This window comes from Trichechus manatus, unplaced genomic scaffold (genome assembly GCF_000243295.1).
Source record: "Trichechus manatus latirostris isolate Lorelei unplaced genomic scaffold, TriManLat1.0 scaffold00044, whole genome shotgun sequence".
Taxonomy (NCBI): Eukaryota; Metazoa; Chordata; class Mammalia; order Sirenia; family Trichechidae; genus Trichechus; species Trichechus manatus.
Window position 1 is genome coordinate 14,341,382 of NW_004443980.1, and position 21,525 is coordinate 14,362,906.

Sequence of the window (21,525 nt, forward strand, 5' to 3'; positions counted from 1 at the left end):
AATGCAACACAACATTGGATTTCAAGCTTTCAGATGATGGAAACTTTAGAGTTGTTTTCAAATGTTCTTTTCTACCATTTTGAAACATATGTCAGGCATAACTTATGCACAACATTCACATTAGTCATTAGGCCCATTGTTTAATCACGGTTTCCTTCAAATTAATGCCATTTGTCATTGATTCTAGAAGTGAAAACGTAAATGAAACATCCGTTCTTCGAGACACAAGCAAATTCTCTGAAGTCTTCTTCTGCAATAAGAGGAATCTTGCAATTTGAAAAAATAAAATTGGTGGCCTTCACAAATTCTTCAAAATGAATAGAACAGTTCTTTTATTTGTGGAGTTTATTCTATATAGAACCCTTTACTTAGTACCACTATCCTCAAAATCATGATCATTGATATAGTCAGCCTTAGCTATGCATTTCTTGTGAAGTACTTCTAAGTCGTTACAACTCAGAGTTGGCTTCTATCTTGGAGCCAATAGCTCCTGTGTTCTAAGATGGAATGGACTTCCCAGTGGAAAGAGAGAGAGTACCCTCTTGTGGGCAGGATTCAAACAGATCTGGACAAATCCTGTTGGGGAGGTCCTGTTGTTACTTGCCGTAGAGTTGGCTCTGACTCATGAAGACCTTACGTATACCAGAACGAAACACTGCGTGGTTCTGTGCTATCCTCACAATTATTGGTATGTTTCAACCCATTGTTGCAGCTACTGTATCAGTCCATCTCATGGAGGGTTTTGCTTGTTTTTGCTGACCCTCTGCCGAACATGATGTCCTTTGCTAGCGATTGGTCTTTCCTGATCATGTGACCAAGGTTAAGCAAAATGAAGTCCCACCATCCTTGCTTCTAAGGAGCATTCTGGCTGTACTTCCTCCAAAACTGATTTGTTCATTTTCTAGAGGTCCATGGTATATTTAATATTCTTTGCCAACACTGTAAGTCAAATGCATCAGTTCTTCTTTGACCTTCCTTTTTCATTGTCCACCTTTCACATGCATATGAAGTGGTTGAAAAGACTATGGCTTGGATCAGGCACATCTTAGTTTTCAAATGAGCATCTTTGCTTTTTAACAGTTTAAAGAGATCTTTTACAGTAGATTTTGATTTAATTTCCTGACTGCTGATTCCATGGGCACTCATTGTTGATCCAAGTAGAATGAAATCCTGAACTTCAGTTTCTTCGCCATTTATCATGATGTTGTTTATTAGTCTAGTTGCAAGGATTTTTGATTTCTTTATGTTCAGGTGTAATTCATACTGAAGGCTGTAGTCTTTGACCTTCACTTTCGGCGTGCAAGGTTTTGTCATCTGCATATTGCAGGTTGTTAATGAATCTTCCTTCAATCCTGGTGCTAGAGGGATTTAAACTTGGAGCACTAGATTAAATAACCCTTGAAGTCCTTACAAGGAGCCCTGGTGGCACAGTGTTTAAGCGCTTGGCTGCTAACTGAAAGAACAGTGGTTTGAACCCACCAGCCACTCCTCAGAAGAAAGATGTGGCAGTCTGCTTCCATAAAAATTACAGCCTTGGAAACCCTATGAGACAGTTCTGCTGCCATATAAGTTCGCTATGAGTCAGAATGAACTTGACAGTAATGGGTTTGGTAAAATCCTTCCAACTTATAGATTCTATAATTCACTGTCTCTCATTGATTTGGGAAATGAATAAGTAGTCACTCTTTCTCCCTGTATCAGTAACCATTCATTGCTTTATCAGCAAGTCTTACAAACATATTTTAGTAGTACTCCCAATGAAGATGACTGAAGTTGTTTTTTCCTATTATAAGGGACTTCAGTTCTTTAGGAGCCCTGGTGGCACGGTGGTTAAGAATTATGGCTGCTAACCAAAAGATCGGCAGTTCAAATCCACCAGCTGCTCCTTGGAAACCCTATGGGGCAATTCTGCTATGTCCTGTAGGGTCGCTGTGTGTTGGAATTGACTCGATGGCAACGGGTTTGGTTTTTTAGTAGTTCTTTGCTGTGTGTTTAGTGTTTATAATTGTCTTCAAAACAATGCCAGGTATGCATATTTGTGGACAGAACAACTTCATCTGTATTGAATGCATCTTTGAAAGTGTATCTGTCTTGAATTGGTTTTCTACTTTAAAGGCTTATCCTGTATAGTTGGAATATCAATAGCAACTGTTTCTTCTATGACAGAGACCAGCTATGGGGTCTTCAAGTACCAGAAACATCAAAAAGAACATCCCCAGTAATTTTCAGGAGTAATTTCATTAGGTTTATCTTTCAAAATAGAAATGATTATCAGTTTATTGTTCATCCCATTAAAGTAAAACATCCCTGCTTACAGTTTTATTCCTCTCGATCCTTTGCCAAACTTCCATATGATATAATTTTCTTTTTGTAGTCTTAGTTTTTAAAAGTAAGTTCACATTACGTCAGTTGGCATAACATAGTACATAAAAACAATGTCCTACATCCTATTTTGGTGAGTAGCACCTGGGGTCTTAAAAGCTTGCGAGTGGCCATCTAAGATAGAACTAATGGTCTCTTCCCATTCAGAGCAAAGGAGAGTAAAGAAAACCAAAGACTCAGGGGGAGCAATTAGTCCAAAGGACTAACGGACCACATGCACCACAGCCTACACGACCCTGAAACCAGAAGAACTAGATGGTGCCTGGCTACCACTACCGACCACTCTGACCAGGATCACAATACAGGGTCCCAGACAAAGCAGGAGAAAAATGTAGAACAAAAAATCAAATCCATAAAAAAGACCAGACTTACTGGCCTGACAGAGACTGGATGAACCCCCGAGACTATGGCCCTAAGACACCCCCTCTGACTTGGAACCACAGCCATTCCCAGAAACTACCTTCCAGCTGAGCAATAGACAGGCCTATGAAATAAACAGTAACACCCAAAAAGAATGTGCTCTCCAGGACAAACAATTATACGAGACAAAAAAGGGTAACATTTGGCCAAAAGTAGAGATGAGAAAGCAGGAAGGGGTAGGAAAACCAGAGGAAAGCAAATGGGAACCTAGGGTGGAAGTGGGCAGAGTGCTGACAGTGTGGGGATTGCAGCCAATGTCATGGAACACTTAGTGTACAATTTGTTGAATGAGAAACTAACTTGCTCTATAAGCTTTCATCTAAAACACAATAGAATATTAAACATAGTAAGTTGACAGTGTTGATCATGGAGCTCTGAGGTGTTGTAATTGTACGCTGCACAATGATTTACTTTCACTTCATAAAAGAGCCCTTAGCTTTCAAAAATAATAAAGTCCATGTAATGACACCTCAAAACTATTATAAACAGAAGATTTTATGTTTTTATACTCTTTGCCCTATATTCTCTGTATTATGAGGTAGCGTCACGGCCATTTTATTTGCTTTCAGCTCCTTCATGGGGGTGCAGGAAAAAAAAATACCTCCAATCTAATGTACAAATTTTCAAGATTTATGAATTCTCTTTCATGCTTATATTAAGCAGTCCCACAGAATTCCTCTTGATCCCTTAAACACTTGCACCTTATGTTTTAGAAAAGCCTGTCACCTGGCTGGATGGAAATCCCCAGTCCCCACCTATAGCTAAATCTTCCAAATAGACCTGCAAAGTAGACTGCATCAGTTGTTCAGGATCTTCTAAATGGAGGAAATGGTATGACATGTAGTCAGGATGTAATGAAGGTTTTCCTTGGTGGTTTACAATTTGCCGCTATGATGAGAAAAAAAAAATGAGTAAAATGCTGTCAGCTCTAATGTAGCAAAACATTCATTTACTTAACATTTCCAGTAAAAACTGATTGCCATTCATTCGATTCCAACTCATGGTGATCCCATGTGTGTCAGAGTACAACTGTGCTCCGTAGGGTTTTCAATAGGTGATTTTTGGGAAGTAGATCATCAGGCCTTTCTTCTGAGGTGCCTCTAGGTGGACTCGAACCACCAACCTTTAGGTTATTAGCCGAGTGTGTTAACCATTCATACCACCCAGGGACTTATTTAACATTTATTGAGCACTTATTATGCAGTAAACACTAGGTAGTGAGTCAGAAATACAGAGGTGAAGAAGACTCCATACCTGCTTTCAAGGAGGTCACAATTAATTGGGAAACAGTCAAGTGAAGAATGGCAGAGATATGGTTTGTTATATCAGAGCCACATGGGAGGAGCAGAGAAGTGAGACTGCTGCCATCTGCCCTGGGGCAGAGGCAGAGCTGCTCCTTGGAAGCCCTGTGGGGCAGTTCTACTCTGTCCTGTAGGGTCACTATTAGTCGGAATCGACTCGACAAGAATCCTTAGTGTTGGATAATTAGAAAAGGAGGGACTGAAGAATTGGAAATACTAAGGTGGGGTTGGTAAAGCTGGTGGCAGAGAAGCAAAGGAAGTTTTTGCAGTGAAACCTGAAGAAAGGTGATGGGCAGAAAGCTAGGCCCCAGAGCTGTACTCTGGCAGTTTTGTGAGGAGGAAGAAAGCCAAAGATGTGCAGGGCGACATCCGCTGTGACATAGAGTGACACTGGGCAGCTGCACTAAGACTGCACAGTGTCGTCCTTGATATTGGGGAGCATGTTTGAGAAGTGCTGGCCAACAGTAAGTAGCAAGTTCCCCCAAATCTTTTCCATCTCTCTCTCTCTCTCTTTTTTTTTTAATTTTGCTTTAGGTGAAAGTTTACAGCTCAAGTTAATCTGTCATATAAAAATTTATACACATATTGTTTTGTGACGTTAGTTGCAGTCTCCACAATGTGACAGCACACTCCCCCTTTCCGCCCCAGGTTCCCTGTGTTCATTCAACCAGTCCCTGTCTCTTCCTGCCTTCTCTTGCTGCTTTTGGACAGGAGCCGCCCGTTTGGTCTCTTGAATCTGACTGAACTAAGAAGCACACTACTCACGTGCATTATTTTTGTTTGATAGTCCTGTCTAATCTTCGTCTGAAGAGTGGGCTTCAGGAATGGTTTCAGTTCTGGGTTCTTTTCCATCTTTTGCCTCCAGATTCCTCTGCATTTCTGGGATGCTTGCAGGACCTAGGCGGCAGAGGTCCACAACTCTACGTCATAAAGTGAAAGCTATAACAATTCAGTACAGAACCAGGCACAGGAAGGGTAGGCACATACACATACTCATAATGTGCGTATCATTTGCCACAGGCATTACCAGCAACATGTGAGACTGCAGGGAAGAAAGATCCTGAAGTTTCTAGCAAGTAAGGAAGAATAACTGAGGATTAGTTGTGTTGTTGTTAAGGGGCATCAAGTTGATTCCAACTCATAGCGACCCTATAGGGTTTCCAAGGCTGTAAATCTCTACAGAAGCAGACTGCCACATCTTTCTCCCATGCAGCCACCAGTGGTTTCGAACGGCCAATCTTTCGGTTAGCAGTCGAGTGCTTTAACCACTGCAGCATCAGGGCTCCTTAGGGAGGCAATAGCAGAAAGGAATTCTAGGCAGAGGTAATAGCCTTGAAGCATGAGAATACAGAGCATGTTCAGGAACTCCAAGTGGCAGTTCGATGTGTCCAAGGCATAGGTTGGCTGGACGGTCAGAGGAAGAGGTAAGAGCTAAAGCTGGAGATACTGGTCAGGGCTATTCTGTGAAAAGCTCCAGGGAACTCATTTGGACAATCTAACTTAATTTTTGCCAGGGGCTTGATTTAAAACATTAGGAGTGAGTGAGGCTTGCTGAAATTGGAGTTCTTCTTTTTCTTCTCAAAGTTGGTAGTAATTGGTGAATTTTTGAGTCTGTGAAACTACCCTAAAGGGTTCCATTATTCCCGTGAAAATTAGTCGTTTTTGTGGTAAGGAAATGTTTTAGAATTTTTGATAATAGATATGTCAACTTCCAGTTGCATAATGCCCCTAGAAAGATCCAAATCTTCTCATGTATTTCCTTCAAACTCCAGAAATAGTATTGGCAAATGTTTAGAGAAGGCAGAAATTTGCCAGAGCATACTGTTTAAAACCCCGGCTCACCTCTTCATGGAAACAATTTTAGACAAATCTCTTGCATGTCGTCCAGACTCTATATTACTTGACTTTGGTGCCCATATGAATTGTGTTATGAATTGTATGTGTATTTAGGGAAAAAAATCAAAAAACTTCTTTTTCTTTTCTGTATCTTGCTCAAGTGCTATAATTTGACCTGAGTCATAATTTTAGTATTCACCTTTCTTTTAGTTAAAAATTTTATTTCCATATTTTTTATTATTACTTCCACAAGGGATTAAGAAACATCACAACATATGAATTGAAATACTTTATTGTTTTAAAAAATATAAATTCATGAATGACATTGAGATAAAAAGTGGTGCTATTTATAGGCCTTAAGTTCATCTTCCTCCCCATTAAAATGAAATCCAGACATCATTCCAGCTAGGACTTTACAACGTTAAACTAAACCACTGACAGGACCTTAAAAATGTAGAAAATACCCTAGTATTTCAGTCAAATCAGGTGTGGAAACTTAAGTCTAATCAGAGTTGTATGGCAGATTTCAATAATAGGACATGGGGCCTTTTGCTAGCTGGTTATTGTTTGGGAGTCGTTAATAATATTGAGTTACCTCAGAACAATATTCATTATGTTTCAAATTCCAAAGCTTGCTAGTGCACCAAAATAGAATTCTTTCTCTTCTTTGAAATCCCTTTCCGCTGACTACTAACTTACTCAAGGGGAGAAAGCTGGTAATGGTCAAATTTTTCCATTTCCAGGACTTGTTTGTGGAAGATAAATGAGGGGATTTAATTTACCTCAGTTGGTCAGACTAGCGCCCACAGTAAAGGTCTAGAAACAACACTTGGAGTCATTTTGATTGTGCGGTTCCGGAACACCCTGTATATGTGTCTTTCAGTTGTAGTTGTTACTGCCAATAGCATGTTGTTATGTGGTACCGGAGTAGATTCTGTATGGGGTACCTGAAGGTCCTTCCCATACCGTGCCAACCAAACAGCTGGTGCTATTTTTAGAGGGAGCCAGTCAGCCTGTAATTTCCTTGACTGTTATTTAGAATGAGTTGCCAAGTTCAAACCATATTTTAGGAGTATCCCTGGCATTGTCAGTAGAGACTGGGAGTTGAGCAAAGTTACTTTTTCTTAAATGGATAAAGTGTTTTTTTTAACATCTATATGATATTTCTGTGAGATTATTAAAAGATGTATTAGATCCACTGCTAGGTATCAACCGAGGATAATTTTTATTAAGCAATTCTTCACCTGTAATTAGATTTTGAAATGTAAAACTATATTTCTGTTGTGTTGAAAAAGCCAGTTTGGAATGTACTTAGTGCTTCTTTTTATATCCTTTAATGAAGCATGTCTGTGTATCAGGGCACCTGTTCTCTTGGTAGGTATAGATATTGTCATCTCTGTTTTCACCCCAGAGCTCCAAGGTAATGCAAGACTATTGAACCTACTACTGATGCTTCCCTCTGCTCCCTTCAGTGATAATCAGACGCCCTCAAACTGAGACTGTGAAAGCAAGGGGATACAGATCATCCCTTTCATTTCACCAATGAAGAAATTAATGCCCGAAGAAATTAACTGATGTTACCCTTCTGAAGTTTGCATAGCTAATTAATAAAAGAGCTAGAATGAGAACCGAGGTCTCTTGTATTCTAATATACTATATCTTCTATGTTAGAGGAGCCCTGGTGGCGCAGTGGTTAAGAGCTCGGCGCTAACCAAAAGGTCGGCAGTTTGAATCCACCAGCTGCTTCTTGGAAACTCTATGGGACAGTTCTATTCTGTCCCTTAGGGTCGCTATGAGTTGGAATCGACTCGATGGCTGTGGGTTTGGTTTTTTGGTTTTGGGTCTATGTTAGAAGGAAATTAGGTACGTCTCCTTCCTTTGCTTTTCTCCTTCTTCTAATCCTACTTCGGTGAACTGCAGAAAGCAAGTGAAGAGTATACACTTCATTCCCTAAACAAGGAGAGAGACGTCCCAGTCTGCAAGGTGTTTTCAAACTCTGCCCTTTCGGCACAGAAATACGTTCTTATTACATTCAGAAGAGAGAACACCAGAACAGTAAGTGGCCTGACTCAGGCCCCTGTTTCCAGTGAAAAGATGGAAGTAAGTGAGTGGCCAATAAGGATAATTGTCCAGAGACTTAAAATGTATTTTAGATTAGAGATGCAAACACACACATGTCCTTTTGAATGATTTGTGTCATGTGATTTGAAGAATTTCAGTGTAAGTTTCTTTAAAGTTTCTTTCCTTTTGTTAATCATTAGCATTTCAAAAAGACAAAAAGCATATTCCACCAGAATGTTTGGATCCATTTATGCAAAAAAAAAAAAAAAATTAAGCCTAACATGGTCTTATTAAGCATATTAAGCATACTCTTTTACTGAAAATAAAATTATTTCTAAATTATAAATACGTACCGTTTCAGTGATCTAAAACTCATTCCAAGCATTCATCTTAATCTGTATCCACATGTACGTTTTTAAAGAACTTTGAACTCTGAGTCATTTTTTTGCCTTAATAAACCATGAAATAAGAAATATATTATGCATTAAATGACAAATCAATGGTTACTTTTGTTTTTAGGATTCAAAGAAAAGATAGTTTGATTTAAAAGTAAAGGCTTTACTCTCAGCAATTTGTCTACCTTTTTTCTTTAGCATTGCCATATTTATTTGGCAAATCACTTTATTTAAAAGTCACTTTAAAAGGGAATCTAAATGAGAAACTATTTTGTTCTGTAAACCTTCATCTAAAGTATACAACAACAAAAAAAAGATTATGTGAGATCAAATTGACAACAGCAACTCAAAAGGTTTGATGGGAAGCCTAGGGAACAGTGAGTTGAAGACAATTGTGATAGAATAATTTCGGAAAGGATAGTGAGAATAGCAGCACAACTGGAAGAATGTAATCGATGTCACTGAATTGTACATGTGGAAATGTTTGAAATGGTGTATCTTTGGCTATGTATTTTTTACCAAAAAAAGAAGAGTCCTCCAAGGTCGAGAAGGGAGGGTGTTGACATGTCGTGGGGTTGTTAACCAATGTCATAAAACAATATGTGTACTGACTGTTTAATGAGAAACTATTTGTTCTGTAAACTTTCACCTAAAGTACAATTAAAAAAAAAGGAAATCTAAGCACAAGATTATTCTATTAGAAGTCAGGATAGTGGTTCCCGTGGTGAGGGTAATGACTGAAAGCGGTCACAAGGGGCCTCTGGGTGCTGGTGATGCTCTGTTTCTTTAGGTCCTGGTTATACAGACGTGTTCAGGACTAAGAGGCACATTTATGTGAATATTTCTGTATGTATATTACATCTCAGTTAAAAGTAAAATTTTAAGGTGATAGAATAGAGTCCATGGAACTTGCCCTATTCAACTTAACAAACATTTGATTAACTGTGTTGCATACCTGGAGTCCCTGGATAATGCAAATGGTTAAATGCTCAGCTGCTAATTGAAAGGTTGGAGGTTCCAGTCCACCCAGAGGCACCTCAGAAGAAAGGCCTGGTGATCTACTTCTGAAAGGTCACAGCCATTGAAAACCCCATGGAGCACAGCTGTACTCTGACACACGTGGGGTCACCATGAGTAGGAGTCAACTCAACGGCAACTGGTTTTTTATTGTGTACTATTTATTATCTAACTCCAAATTTAAAAGAATAGATGGAAAAAATTGATAGATTGCTCTAATATCTTTTCCAAATGTCTGTTCTATACTCTACCAGGAATTTAGATGTTAAATTGCTAAATATTTTCTCAATTCAAGGAAAAATGTGTAAACTTTAATTATTTTTGCTATTAAAGTAAAAATAGAATAGGACCTTACCACTGAGTTTCTGAAATGTGAAATATTTTTCTTCTTAAATTTTGTTGTAAATATGATTTTGTAGACTGTCTTTTCTGTTGTTTTCTGATTTTTTTCTTTTTTTAAATTGTTGTAAATATATACATAAGACAACATTTGCTATTTTCAACATTTTTCACGTGTACCATTCAGTGACACCAATTACATCAATCGTGTTGTGCAACCATCACCAATATTCTTTGCCAAATATTCTATTATGCCTTCAACAGGGACTCGCTCTTTGTCCCTTCCTCCTGCCCCTGGTAACACTATTAAACTTTGATCTTAAAACATTGCCTACTCTAGGTATTTCATGTAAGTGAGATCATACAGTATTTGTCCTTTTGTGTTGGACTTATTTCACTGAACATAATGTTTTCAAGGTTTATTCATGTTCTATCATGTATCAGAACTTCATTTCTCTTTATGACTGAGTAAAATTCCATTGTATGTATGTACCACAATTTGTGTATCCATTCATCTGTTGATGGACATTTAGGTTGTTTCCACTTTTTGGCTATTGTGAAATGTGCTGCAGTGAACATTGGTGTACATGTGTTTGTGTTGCTGCTTTCAAGTCTCTTTTAATAAAATGAAGTATAACTCACTTCTAAGTAGAGCATTTTTCAAATTTATTTGTGTGGTTGATACTAGATAGCTCATTATTCTTTCCTATGTCTTGTAAACAAGAAATGTTTATTTTTCAAATCATTCTTGACAGGTTGCCTCTGCCAGAGCAGACATTCATGGGCTATTGGACAACTGGTCAGTCAAGAAATGGCATGCAAAAACTTCTGTGCCCAGCAGAAACTCATCATATAGACATAAAGGTTGACATCTTTATTATTTCTTCATTAAATGTTAAAATTTTCCTCTGTCTTCCCTGGAAAAAATCCATACCATCTCAGAAATGACTTGTTTTGATGTTATTTTAGAAAAGATTTAGCTTCTGCTCTAACTCTTAAGCCCATCTGGCCTCTGAGGGACTCAATGTAGGCAATTCCTAGTGGCCAGAGAAAATTTCTGTATTTCAGAAGAGTTGGGTATGTTGTATATTTTCCTAGGATAGTTACTCCACGATAATTGCCTTCATTTTATGTGGTTAAAATGTGATTAAAATGTTAGCTCTTTGCGTTTTCAGCCTCTGTATAGCCATACATTGTTGTAGGCTCTGTCTCTATGTGAAGGTTAAAGGAAAGGCGTATCAGCCACTAGTTGCAATAGAAACCACTCTAGGTACTTCAAGCAGAAAGGGATTTACTATGGGAAATTAGGTGCCTATAAAATTGTTAGAAAGGGCAGGAAGAGCAGAAGTCAGAGGGCTGCCACCTCCGCTGCTTAAGGTGGGCAGAAGACCGGGGTTGGCAAACTTCTTCTGTAAGAGGCCAGATAGTAAATATTTCAGGCTTTGTGGCTATATGGACTCTGCAGGAACTACTCAACTCTGCCATCATAGTGCAAAAGGAGCCATAGACAGTACATTGAAACCAAGGAGTATGGCCATGTTCCATTAAAACTTTATTTACAAAAATAGGCAGAGGGCCGGATTTGGCCCGTGGACCAGAGTTTGTCAACTCCTGCAGTAAGCATAGAGGCTGTCTCCTTGAATTTGTCAGAACTTTCTTGTCTGCCATAGCTGCAGGAAGATGGCCACTACCTCTATTCTGCCTTCCAAATCTCATGGAAGTTCATTGGCAGAACCTAAATCACATCCAGGGCCTTTGCTGTAAGGGAGCTGAGGAATGTAGTTTTTAGTCTCTCAGCCCCTGAAATACAATCCAGATACAAAGGGATGGGTCTAGATGCCATCATAGTCCATATCTAGCCCAAATATTTTTAATTAATTAAGGACTGTAGAGCATGCAAGGAGCCCTGTTGGCACAGTGGTTAAGCATTTGGCTGCTAACCAAAAGATTGGCAGTTTGAACCCACTAGCCGCTCTGCGGGAATAAGATGTGGCAGTTTGCTTCCAAAAAGATGACAACCTTGGAAACCCTATGGGGCAGATCTGCTCTGTCCTATAGGGTTGCTATGAGTCCAAATCAACTTGACGGCAGTGGGTTTAGTTTTTGTTTTTAGTAGAGCATGCAGATCGTTGGAATTTCAGTTAAATCCACGTAGTTCTTCCAGGAAGTCATATGTAAGTTCCCAGCCCTAATATCTGTAACATTATTAAATTAGTCCCTCTGCTTATATTTGTATTGAACAATTATCACCATGTGTGAAATACTTTACCTTTCATAAGCAACACTAATCATTATCAGTAATTTTTTTTTAATTTAAATGTTACATTTTGTACATTTTATTTCAAAGACCCAGGTTGAGCCATTACATTTCTGTATAATAATAACATGTTTTTGAGTCTTATTAAAGCTGGGAAATAATCATCCTTCACAATGAAATATTTCAGGCCTTGGTTCATTTCTTTACAAATTATTCTCCTGGTTTGGACAGCTCTGGATCCTGGTACTTGGAGTTCAAAACTGGCTCTGGATTTAGGAAGGAATGAAGTAATGGGATTCTACATCTGGTATATTTTGTGAGTAAGACGGAAAGAAAGTGAGAAATTAAGTAAGATAGCACATGTGAAATCATTTATAAACACAAGTGTATGGTATTATTGTTACAAGTAACATGCCAGAAAATAAAATGAAAAGAGATGTATCACGATATTGAATGCTTTGAACTCAAATTCTGCAATTTGGAAGAATATCAGCTTTTCTCTATATTGGTGACTACTCACATTTTTTAATTCAGATAAGTACTTTATTGCAGGGTCCAGTGCTTATAAACATACAGGAGTATCCAATAGAAAGACAAGAAGAAAGGGCCCTCACTTTTACTGAAGAATGTGCCTCCTGGAAGTTACCACTGGATGAAATTAACTTAGTCTGTGACATTGCTACATCACAGGGTATGTCAGCTTATTCTTTTGATTTTTCCTTCCTGCACAGATTTTTTTTTTTTAAAGGGAGTGAAATAATCTCTAGACATCAAGCAGTCTGTGACAGACGCAGGGACTGTCGTTCTTGGATTGGATAGCAATTATATGTAACTTCGAACTAATTTCCTATAACAACCTAACAAAATGCTATTGTGGAATCCGCATAGGCAGTGCTGCATTTGTATGCATATGTCTGTTTCTCATTACTATTGTAGCACAAAGTTAAACACACCCAGCCGGGTGTTAAAAATAGAAAGAGGAAAGAAAAAGAAGAAAGTTGGATTCTTTTGGCTGGGATTCCGGTTTGGTGACTGCAGGGCTGGAGTGATTCAGAGTCACTAAAACTTCTCATTGTGAAGAATGCAAACCAAGGGTGTGGATTTTTGGCATCAAAATCTCTGAACTGTTGCCACTACCCACTGATTCATTCAGGGTGCTCTGGGTGACTTTTGGCAGAAGTTCCTCAGTTAATGTCAGTTACCAAGGTGATATAAACAGAAGGGGGGGGGCGGGTAACATGACTAAGATGGGGATTGTTTAGGAAAAAATCAGTAGCTGGCATTTGTTCCTAGAAGTTCTCTAAATATTGTTTATTCCCCCAATTGTCTATTTTGAATAAGAATATGTGCTTTAAAAAAAATTTATAAGTTTTTGCCTAATAGATTGGTCCTCTTTTCAAGATATTTTGCCTTTACTGATAGAATGTATGCAATGTTCGGGATAGAGTCTGAACTTTGGTCCTTGTCTAGTATTTAGGGATTGCAAATAAGTGTGAAAGACCTAGCAATCTGCTTCCGTAAAGACTTCAGCCTAGAACATCCTATGGAGCAATTGTACTTGACAGCACCTAACAGCAACAACAAAATAAGTGTGCTGTCATCCTCTGCCCCATGCCTGTGACAGGCATCACTAATCGGTTGCAGCAGTTTTCTCATTAACGCTGGTCACAGTTTCAGCATTCTTCCCAACACGACATTCCAGGCAGTTGCTGCTGGTCAGAGTGGGCACTTAAAAATGAAACTCATTGGCTGTCCTTGATATAAGTGTAATCCTCTACTTCAATATTGGCCACATTTGCAAGTTGTTTTTTTTTTTAACCTATTCTTTGTGAGAGAAAAGAGCATTTTCTTGGGTTAAAATCAGAGGTGTATATATATATATATATATATATATATATATATACACAGAGAGAGAGAGAGAGAGTCCATATCAGTGCTTCTTCAACTTTTAAAGTGCATAGGAATCTCTCAGAGTCCCTGGGTGGTGCGAATGGGTAAATGCTTGGCTACTAACCAAAAGGTTGGAAGTTTGAGTCTACTCAGAGGTGCCTCAGAAGAAAGACCTGGTGATCTAATTCTGAAAAATCAGCTATTGAAAACCCTGTGGAGTGCAGTACTACTCTGACACATATGGGGTCGCCATGAGTCAGAATCAACTTGATGGCAACTGATTATATATTGTAGATAAATATATATGGTATATATTTTTATAGCTATAAATATATATATATACATATATATATATGGAGCCCTAGTGGCACAGTGATTAAGAGCTCAGCTGCTGACCAAAAGGTTGGCAGTTCAAATCCACCAGCCGCTTCTTGGAAACCCTGTGGAGCAGTTCTACTCTGTCTTACAGGGTCGCTATGAGTCAGAATCGACTTGATGGCAACAGGTTTTTGTTTTATGTATGTGTGTGCGTGTAGATATGTAATTTTTTGTGGCCAAAGACTGAACAGAACTTCATGCCTGCCTTAAAAGTGATACCTTGGTGCTGCTGACAGCATTTATGATACAAAAGCTGCTTTATCCCTTGTCTTAAGGCGCTCACGTATAAAAATCATGGGACACATAGTCCAGAGCCTTGCCTTGCTCTTCAAAGCAAAGACCTGCAATCAGCAGCATCCTGCATTGTTGGAAAAGCAGGCTCTGACACCTCACCCCAGACCTACTGTATCAGAATCTGCCTTTTCATCAGATGCCCAGGTGATTCCTATGCACTTTAAAGTTGAAGAAGCACTGATACAGGATTCAAAAAACGGGCCTAGGCAAGTACTCAGATTGAAAAGACAGATTTTATGATAAATTCCCAAATATGAACAAAAGTTTGGAAAATCATATCCATAGAGCTAGATTTAGAAAATGGAGTTATTTATGATAAGAAAAGCCTACAGATCTGATAACTGTCTAGAAAATGAAAGATTAGTAAATAGAAGTTGTTGACCAATTGCTGTCCATCTGAACCAGCAACAAAACAAGAGAAACAAACCTTTATTGTAGCACAAACCACTTTGCTTCCATATAAGGAAAAATTTCCTGACATTGAGGATTGTTAAATATTTAGTGGTGTTATTGGCAGGAACAAAATGACCTCTCATGGGCTTTTTCAGCCTGATCAGTCCGTCTACAAATTACCTTCTCAGTTTCAACTGTGTGTTTAACCTCATGATTCATTTTTCACTGAATGTCTTGACTTATCAGGACATCTGTTGCATACCACAAAATTAACATGTTTTTGTCATTTCAGAAAATGACGAGAACACTCTGTATGTAGTTGCATGCAATCCCGTTACTCTACACTTTATGGATATGACTGGGAAAAGTGCCTACTTTGTGGACCTTTATGACATCTTCCCAAGAACAGCCAGTGGAGTTTGGCAGCCATTTGTAACAGTGGCACCTCTGGGAAATCCCCTCAGAGGTCAAGTGGTTCTCCATGAACAGCAGGTAACACACACTAGGCCTACTCTTATGCTGCAATTAGAGGGAAAAGGCAAGGTTGATGTGTAATCTATAGGTGAAAATATGTGCTTTCATAGAGATCGAGGAGAGAGGCTGGGAGGAGGGCTTATGAGCTGTGTTTTAACAGTACCACAAATGCAAAGACTTAAACATGACCTCTAAGTCTTGAAACATGTAAGTCAAGGTTTCTTAACCTTGGCACTATTGACATTTTGGGCTGGATAATTCTTTGTTATGAAGCTTCCTTTTTTTTTTTTTTTTTTCTTTTTAAGATAGACTACAAGTAGGCCAACAACTAAATGTACCAATTTCAGATCTAGAAACAAGATTGGGATTCCTGGGGAGTGATGGGGGTGAGGTGGGAGGAGCTGGGAGATGAAGAGTTTTAAAAAGAGGGCTGAGAGATCTCTTCGTAGGAGATGACATTTGATCTGAGATCTGAATGACATTCTTCCTGTGGAGTCAGCCATGTAAATATACTGAATGGAACACACTGAGATCCTTTAGTAGCTAATGAAACTCAAGCTCCATACATCACTAATACTCCAAGACAGCACTAAAGAAAACTACAGGTGCCTAGAATCAGGCTAGACATAATTCCAAACAGAAAGTGTAGCTCAAAAGACAGACTCGGTTGCAATTAGTGAGAATTCTAAAAGTCCAAGTTAATCTGTACTATACCAGTAGAAAGGAGCGCCGGTGGCACAGTACTTAAGCACTCAGCTACGAACAGAGAGGTAGGCAGTTCGAATCCACTAACTGCTCCATAGGAGAAAGATGTGGCAGTCTGCTTCTGTAAAGATTACAGCCTTGGAAACTCTATGGGACAGTTCCTCTCTGTCCTGTAGGGTCATTAGGAGTTGGAATTGAGTCAATGGCAATGGGTTTTGGGTTTGATACCAATAGAAAGGAATCTAATGTTTATGTATATCTGCTATCCACCTACTATCTACAAAGTACTTTACTAGGCATATTATTCTTTCAGCAAATATCCATATGTGCCTAGTATTGGGGATACTGCAGTAAAAAAAAAAAAAAAAAAACCAAAATCTTTGTCCTCAAGAGCTTATTCTGGTTGGGGGTGGGGAGGTGGCAGACAATAAGTAAAACAAATAATTAAATAATATATTAGGTTAGAAGGTGAGAAGCAAGGGCGAGTAAGACAGAGGACTGGGAGAAGGACTACAATTTTAAATAGGGTGGTCAGGGATTGCCTCACTGAGAAGGCGATAGTTAAGCAAAGACTTGATGAAGGTGAGGAGGAGAGCAGGTATCTGGAAGAAGAGTGTGTCTCTACCCCCACCCCCCAAAAGGGAATAGTAAGTGCAAGCGTCCTGAGGCTAGAGCATGTCCTTTCCTCTTTAAAGAAGTATAGTGGGAAAGGTTGAATGAGGGAAAGATTAAGAGTAGCTAAAGCCAAAGAGCTCCCTGGGTGGGTTGCAGCAAGAGCTGGATTGAGGCAAGAGAAGCAGACTGCACAGAGCCTTGTAGGCCATTGTAAGGTTCTGTGCTCATACTCTGAGTGAAAGAGGAAGACATTAGAGGGTTTTAAGCAGCAGAAAGACCTGATCTAACTTATATTTTTAAAGGTTACTCTGGCTACACTGTGGTGAGTAGTCTATAGATGCTAAGGCAGAATATGGGAAACGAAGGGATTATTGCAAAAACCCTGGCAAGAGATAATGCTGGTTTGGTGTAGAATGCAGATTGTAAGTAACAATGGATTCTGGTGCTATTTTGAAGGTAGGAACAAAAGGATTTCCTGACAGATCAGATGTATGGAATGAGTCAAAGTAGAGGTAAGGGCAACTTCAAGGTTTAGGGCTTGAGCAGCTGAAAGGATGGAGTTGCCAACCGATGGGGAAGGAATAGGTTTGGGATGGAAGAGCAGATATTTGCAGTGTCTGTTAGACATCCAAGTAGTTGATGAGTCGAGAGTTCAATGGAGAGGTCAGAACAGGAAATGTAAATTTGGGAGTCACTGACATACAAATGATACTTAAAGCCATGAGAGTGAAAGAGGTTACTTAGGGAGTGAACGTCGGTGGAGAAGGGAAGCCCGAGAGTGCTAAAATATTAAGAAGTCAAGGAGATGAGACGTAATCAACGAAGGGGATTGGGAGTGAAGTTGATGGATAAACCAGGAGAATGTGGTCTCTTGTAAGGCAAGTGATGAATTTCTCAAGTAGGAGGACTAATGGTTAAATCCTGATAATGTGTCAGTAGGATATTACATACATTATTTCATGTTATTCTTCCAGCCTCTAATGAGGTAGCTATTACCCATATTTACATTTGAGGAAACTGAGGCTCAGAGGGTAGAAGTAACTTGCCCAGCAAGTACGTAGAAGCACTGAGATTCAAGCCAAATTGGATTGACCCCAAGAATTAAACTTTATCCACTCTTCCACTCACTGCAAATACTTGGGGAAAAGGTTAGGAGGAAAAATTTTTAAGTATTCATAATAGGAAAATGTTAAAGAAATGTGATCTTTACTTGCAAGTATTTTTTTTCCGCTTGCCTTATTTTATTTTTCCCACAAAAAATTTGTACAAACATTGTTATGTGATTCTAATTCTTTCCCCATAATGTGACAGCACACTCCTCGTTTCCACCCCTGATTCCCCATGTCCATTCTACCAGCTTCTAACCCTCTCTGCCTTCGCATCTCACCTCCAGACCGAAGCTGCCCATTTAGTCTCTTGTATCTGCTTAAGCTAAGAGGCACACTCCTCACGAGTATCATTTTATGTCCCACAGTCTAGTCCAATCTCTGTCTGAAGAGTTGCCCTCGGAAATTGTTTTATTTATGGGCTGATAGAGAATCCAGGGGCCATGCTTTCCGGGGTTCCTCCAGTCTCAGTCAGACCATTAAGTCTGGTCTTGTTATTAGAATTTGAATTCTGCACCCCACCTTTCTCCTGCTCCAGCCGGGGCTGTATGTTGTGTTCCCTGTCAGGGAGGTCATTGGTGGTACCTGGGCACCATTTAGTTCTTCCGGTCTCAGGCTAATGAAGTCTCTGGTTTATGTGGCCCTTTCTCTCTTGGGCTAATACTTTCCTTGTGTCTTTGGTGTTCTTCATTCTCCTTTACTCCAGGTGGATGGGACCAAATGATGCATCTTAGATGGCCTCTTGCAAACTTTTAAGACCCCAGACTCCACTCACCAAAGTAGGATGCAGAACATTTTCTTAATAAGCTTTGTTTTGCCAGTTGACCTAGATGTCCCCTGAAAGCATGGTCCCCAGACTCCCACCCCTGCTACTCTGTCTCTCAAAGTGTTTGATTGTATTCAGGAAACTTCTTAGCTTTGGTTTAGTCCAGTTGTGCTGACTTCACCTGTAGTGAGTGCTGTGCTTCCCTTCACCTAAGATAATTCTTCTCTACTATCTAGTTAGTAAATAATCCTCACCCTCCCTCCCCACCCTTGTAACCATCAAAGAATGTTTTCTTCTGTGTAACCTTTTCTTGAGTTCTAATAGTAGTGGTCTTATACAATATTTGTCCTTCTGTGACTGAGTAAATTCACTCAGCATAATGACCTCCAGCTTCCTCCATGTTATAAGATGTTTCACGGCTTCATCCTTGTTCTTTATTGTTGCATAGAATTCCATTGTGTGGATATACCATAATTTGTTACTCCATTCGTCCGTTGATGGGCACCTAGGTTGTTTCCATCTTTTTGCTGTTGTGAACAGTGCTTCAGTGAACGTGGGCTTGCGTATATCCATTCGTGTGATGGCTCTTATTTCTCTATGATATATTCCAAGGAGTGGGATAGCTGGATTGTATGTTGCTTCTATTTATAGCTTTTTAAGGAAGCACCAAAGCAATTTCCAAAGTGGTTATACCATTTTACATTCCCACCAATAAGTGTTCCAGTCTCTCCACAACCTCTCCAGCATTTATTATTTTGTGTTTTTTGGAGGAATGCTAGCCTTGTTGGGGTGAGATGATATCTTATTGTAGTTTTGATCTGTATTTCTCTAACGGCTAATGATCGTGAGCATTTCTTCATGTGTCTGTTAGCCGCCTGAATATCTTCTTTGGTGAAGTGCCTGTTCATATCCTTTGCCCATTTTTTAATTGGGTTATTTGCCTTTTTGTCATTGAGGTTTTGCAGTATCTTGTAGATTTTAGAGATTAGACGCTGATCGGATTTGTCATAGCCAAAAATTTTTTCCCAGTCTGTAGGGTGTCTTTGTACTCTTTTGGTGAAGTCTTTTGATGAGCATTAGTGTTTGATTTTTAGGAGCTCCCATTTATCTAGTCTCTCTTCTGGTGCTTGGGCATTGTAACTATGGTTCTTATTGTGTTTATGCCATGTGTTAGGGCTCCTAGCATTGTCCCTATTTTTTCTTCCATGATCTTTATCATTTTTGATTTTATATTTAAGTCTTTGATCCATTTTGAGTTAGTTTTTGTGCATGGTGTAGTACCTCAGTATGGGTCTTGTTTCAGTTTTTTGCAGATGGATATCCAGTTATGCCTGCACCATTTGTTAAAGACACTGTCTTTTCCCCAGTTAACGGACTTCGGGCCTTTGTCAAATATCAGCTGCTCATAGGTGGATGAGTTTACGTCTGGATTCTCAATTCTGTTCCATTGGTCTATATATCTGTTGTGTACCAGTACCAGGCTGTTTTGACTACCGTGGCGGTATAATAGGTTCTAAAATCAGGTAGTGTGAGGCCTCCAACTTTGTAGTTCTTCTTGAGTAATGCTTTACTTCTTTGGGGCCTCTTCCCTTTCCGTATGAAGTTGGTGATTTGTTTCTCCATCTCATTAAAAAATGCCAGTGGAATTTGGATCAGGATTGCATTGTATCTATAGATTGAGTAGAATTGACATTTTCACGATATTGAGTCTACCTATCCATAAGCAAGGTATGTTTTTCCACTTATGCAGGTCTCTTTTGGTTTCTTGCAGTAGTGTCTTATAGTTTTCATTGTATAGAGCTTTTATGTCTCTGGTTAGATTTATTCCTAAGTACTTTATCTTCATGGGGGCTATTGTCAATGGTATTGATTTGGTGATTTCCTCTTCAAGGTTCTCTTTGTTCGTGTAAAGGAATCCAACTGATTTTTGTATGTTTATCTTGTATCCTGAAACTTTGTTGAAATCTTCTATTAGTTCCAGTAGTTTTCTTGTGGATTTTTTGGTGTTTACTGTCTAAGATCATATCATCTGCAAGTAGAGATACTTTGACGTCTTCCCTACCGATTTTGATGCCCTTTATTTCCTTTTCTAGCCTAATTGCTCTGGCTAGGACCTCCAGCACACTGTTGAATAAGAGTGGTGATAAAGGGCATCCTTGTCTGGTTGCCGTTCTCAAGGGGGAACGCTTTCAAAGTCTCTCCATTTAGGATGATATTGGCTGTTGGCTTTGTATAAATGCCCTTAATTATATTGAGGAATTTCCCTTCTATTCCTATTTTGCTGAGAGTTTTTATCACGAATGTGTGTTGGACTTTGTCAAATGCCTTTTCTGCATCGATTGGTAAGATCATGTGGTTCTTGTCTTTTGTTTTATTTATGTGATGGATTACATTGATTGTTTTCCTAATGTTGAATCCCACTTGATCATGGTGAATTATTTTTTTGATACGTTGCTGAATTCTATTGGCTAAAATTTTGTTGAGGATTTTTGCATCAGTGTTCATGAGGGTTATTGGTCTGTAATTTTCTTTTTTTGTGGTGTCTTTACCTGGTTTTGGTCTCAGGGTTTTGCTGGCTTCATAGAATGAGTTTGGGAGTATTCCATCCTTTCCTATGCTCTGAAATACCTTTAGCAGTAGTGGTGTTAACTCTTCTCTGAAAGTTTGTTAGAATTCTCCAGTGAAACTATATGGGCCAGGGCTTTTTTTGTTGGGACTTTTTAATTACCTTTTCAGTCTGTTTTGTTATAGGTTTATGTAGTTGTTCTCTCTCTGTTTTAGTTTATGTAGGTAGTGAGTTTCTAGAAATTTGTCCATTTCCTCTAGGTTTTCAAATTTGTTACAGTACAATTTTTCATAGTATTCTGTTAGGATTCTTTTAATTTCAGTTGGGTCT

General features: G+C 39.1%; 1 protein-coding gene across 4 annotated transcripts in view; it reads left to right on the forward strand.

Moving 5' to 3' along the window:
• The window catches only part of VWA8 (von Willebrand factor A domain containing 8), a 468,389-nt gene that overhangs the window by 275,754 nt on the left and 171,110 nt on the right, over positions 1-21,525 (forward strand). For all 4 annotated transcript variants that reach the window (XR_002824147.1, XM_004376614.1, XM_023731623.1 and 1 more), the window contains exons 27-29: positions 10,507-10,615; positions 12,561-12,699; positions 15,256-15,455. Coding sequence is in view for 3 of the 4 variants with exons in the window: in XM_004376614.1 (XP_004376671.1) it covers positions 10,507-10,615; positions 12,561-12,699; positions 15,256-15,455 (448 nt within the window). In the remaining variant the exon portion in view is untranslated. The remainder of the gene's footprint in view (positions 1-10,506; positions 10,616-12,560; positions 12,700-15,255; positions 15,456-21,525) is intronic.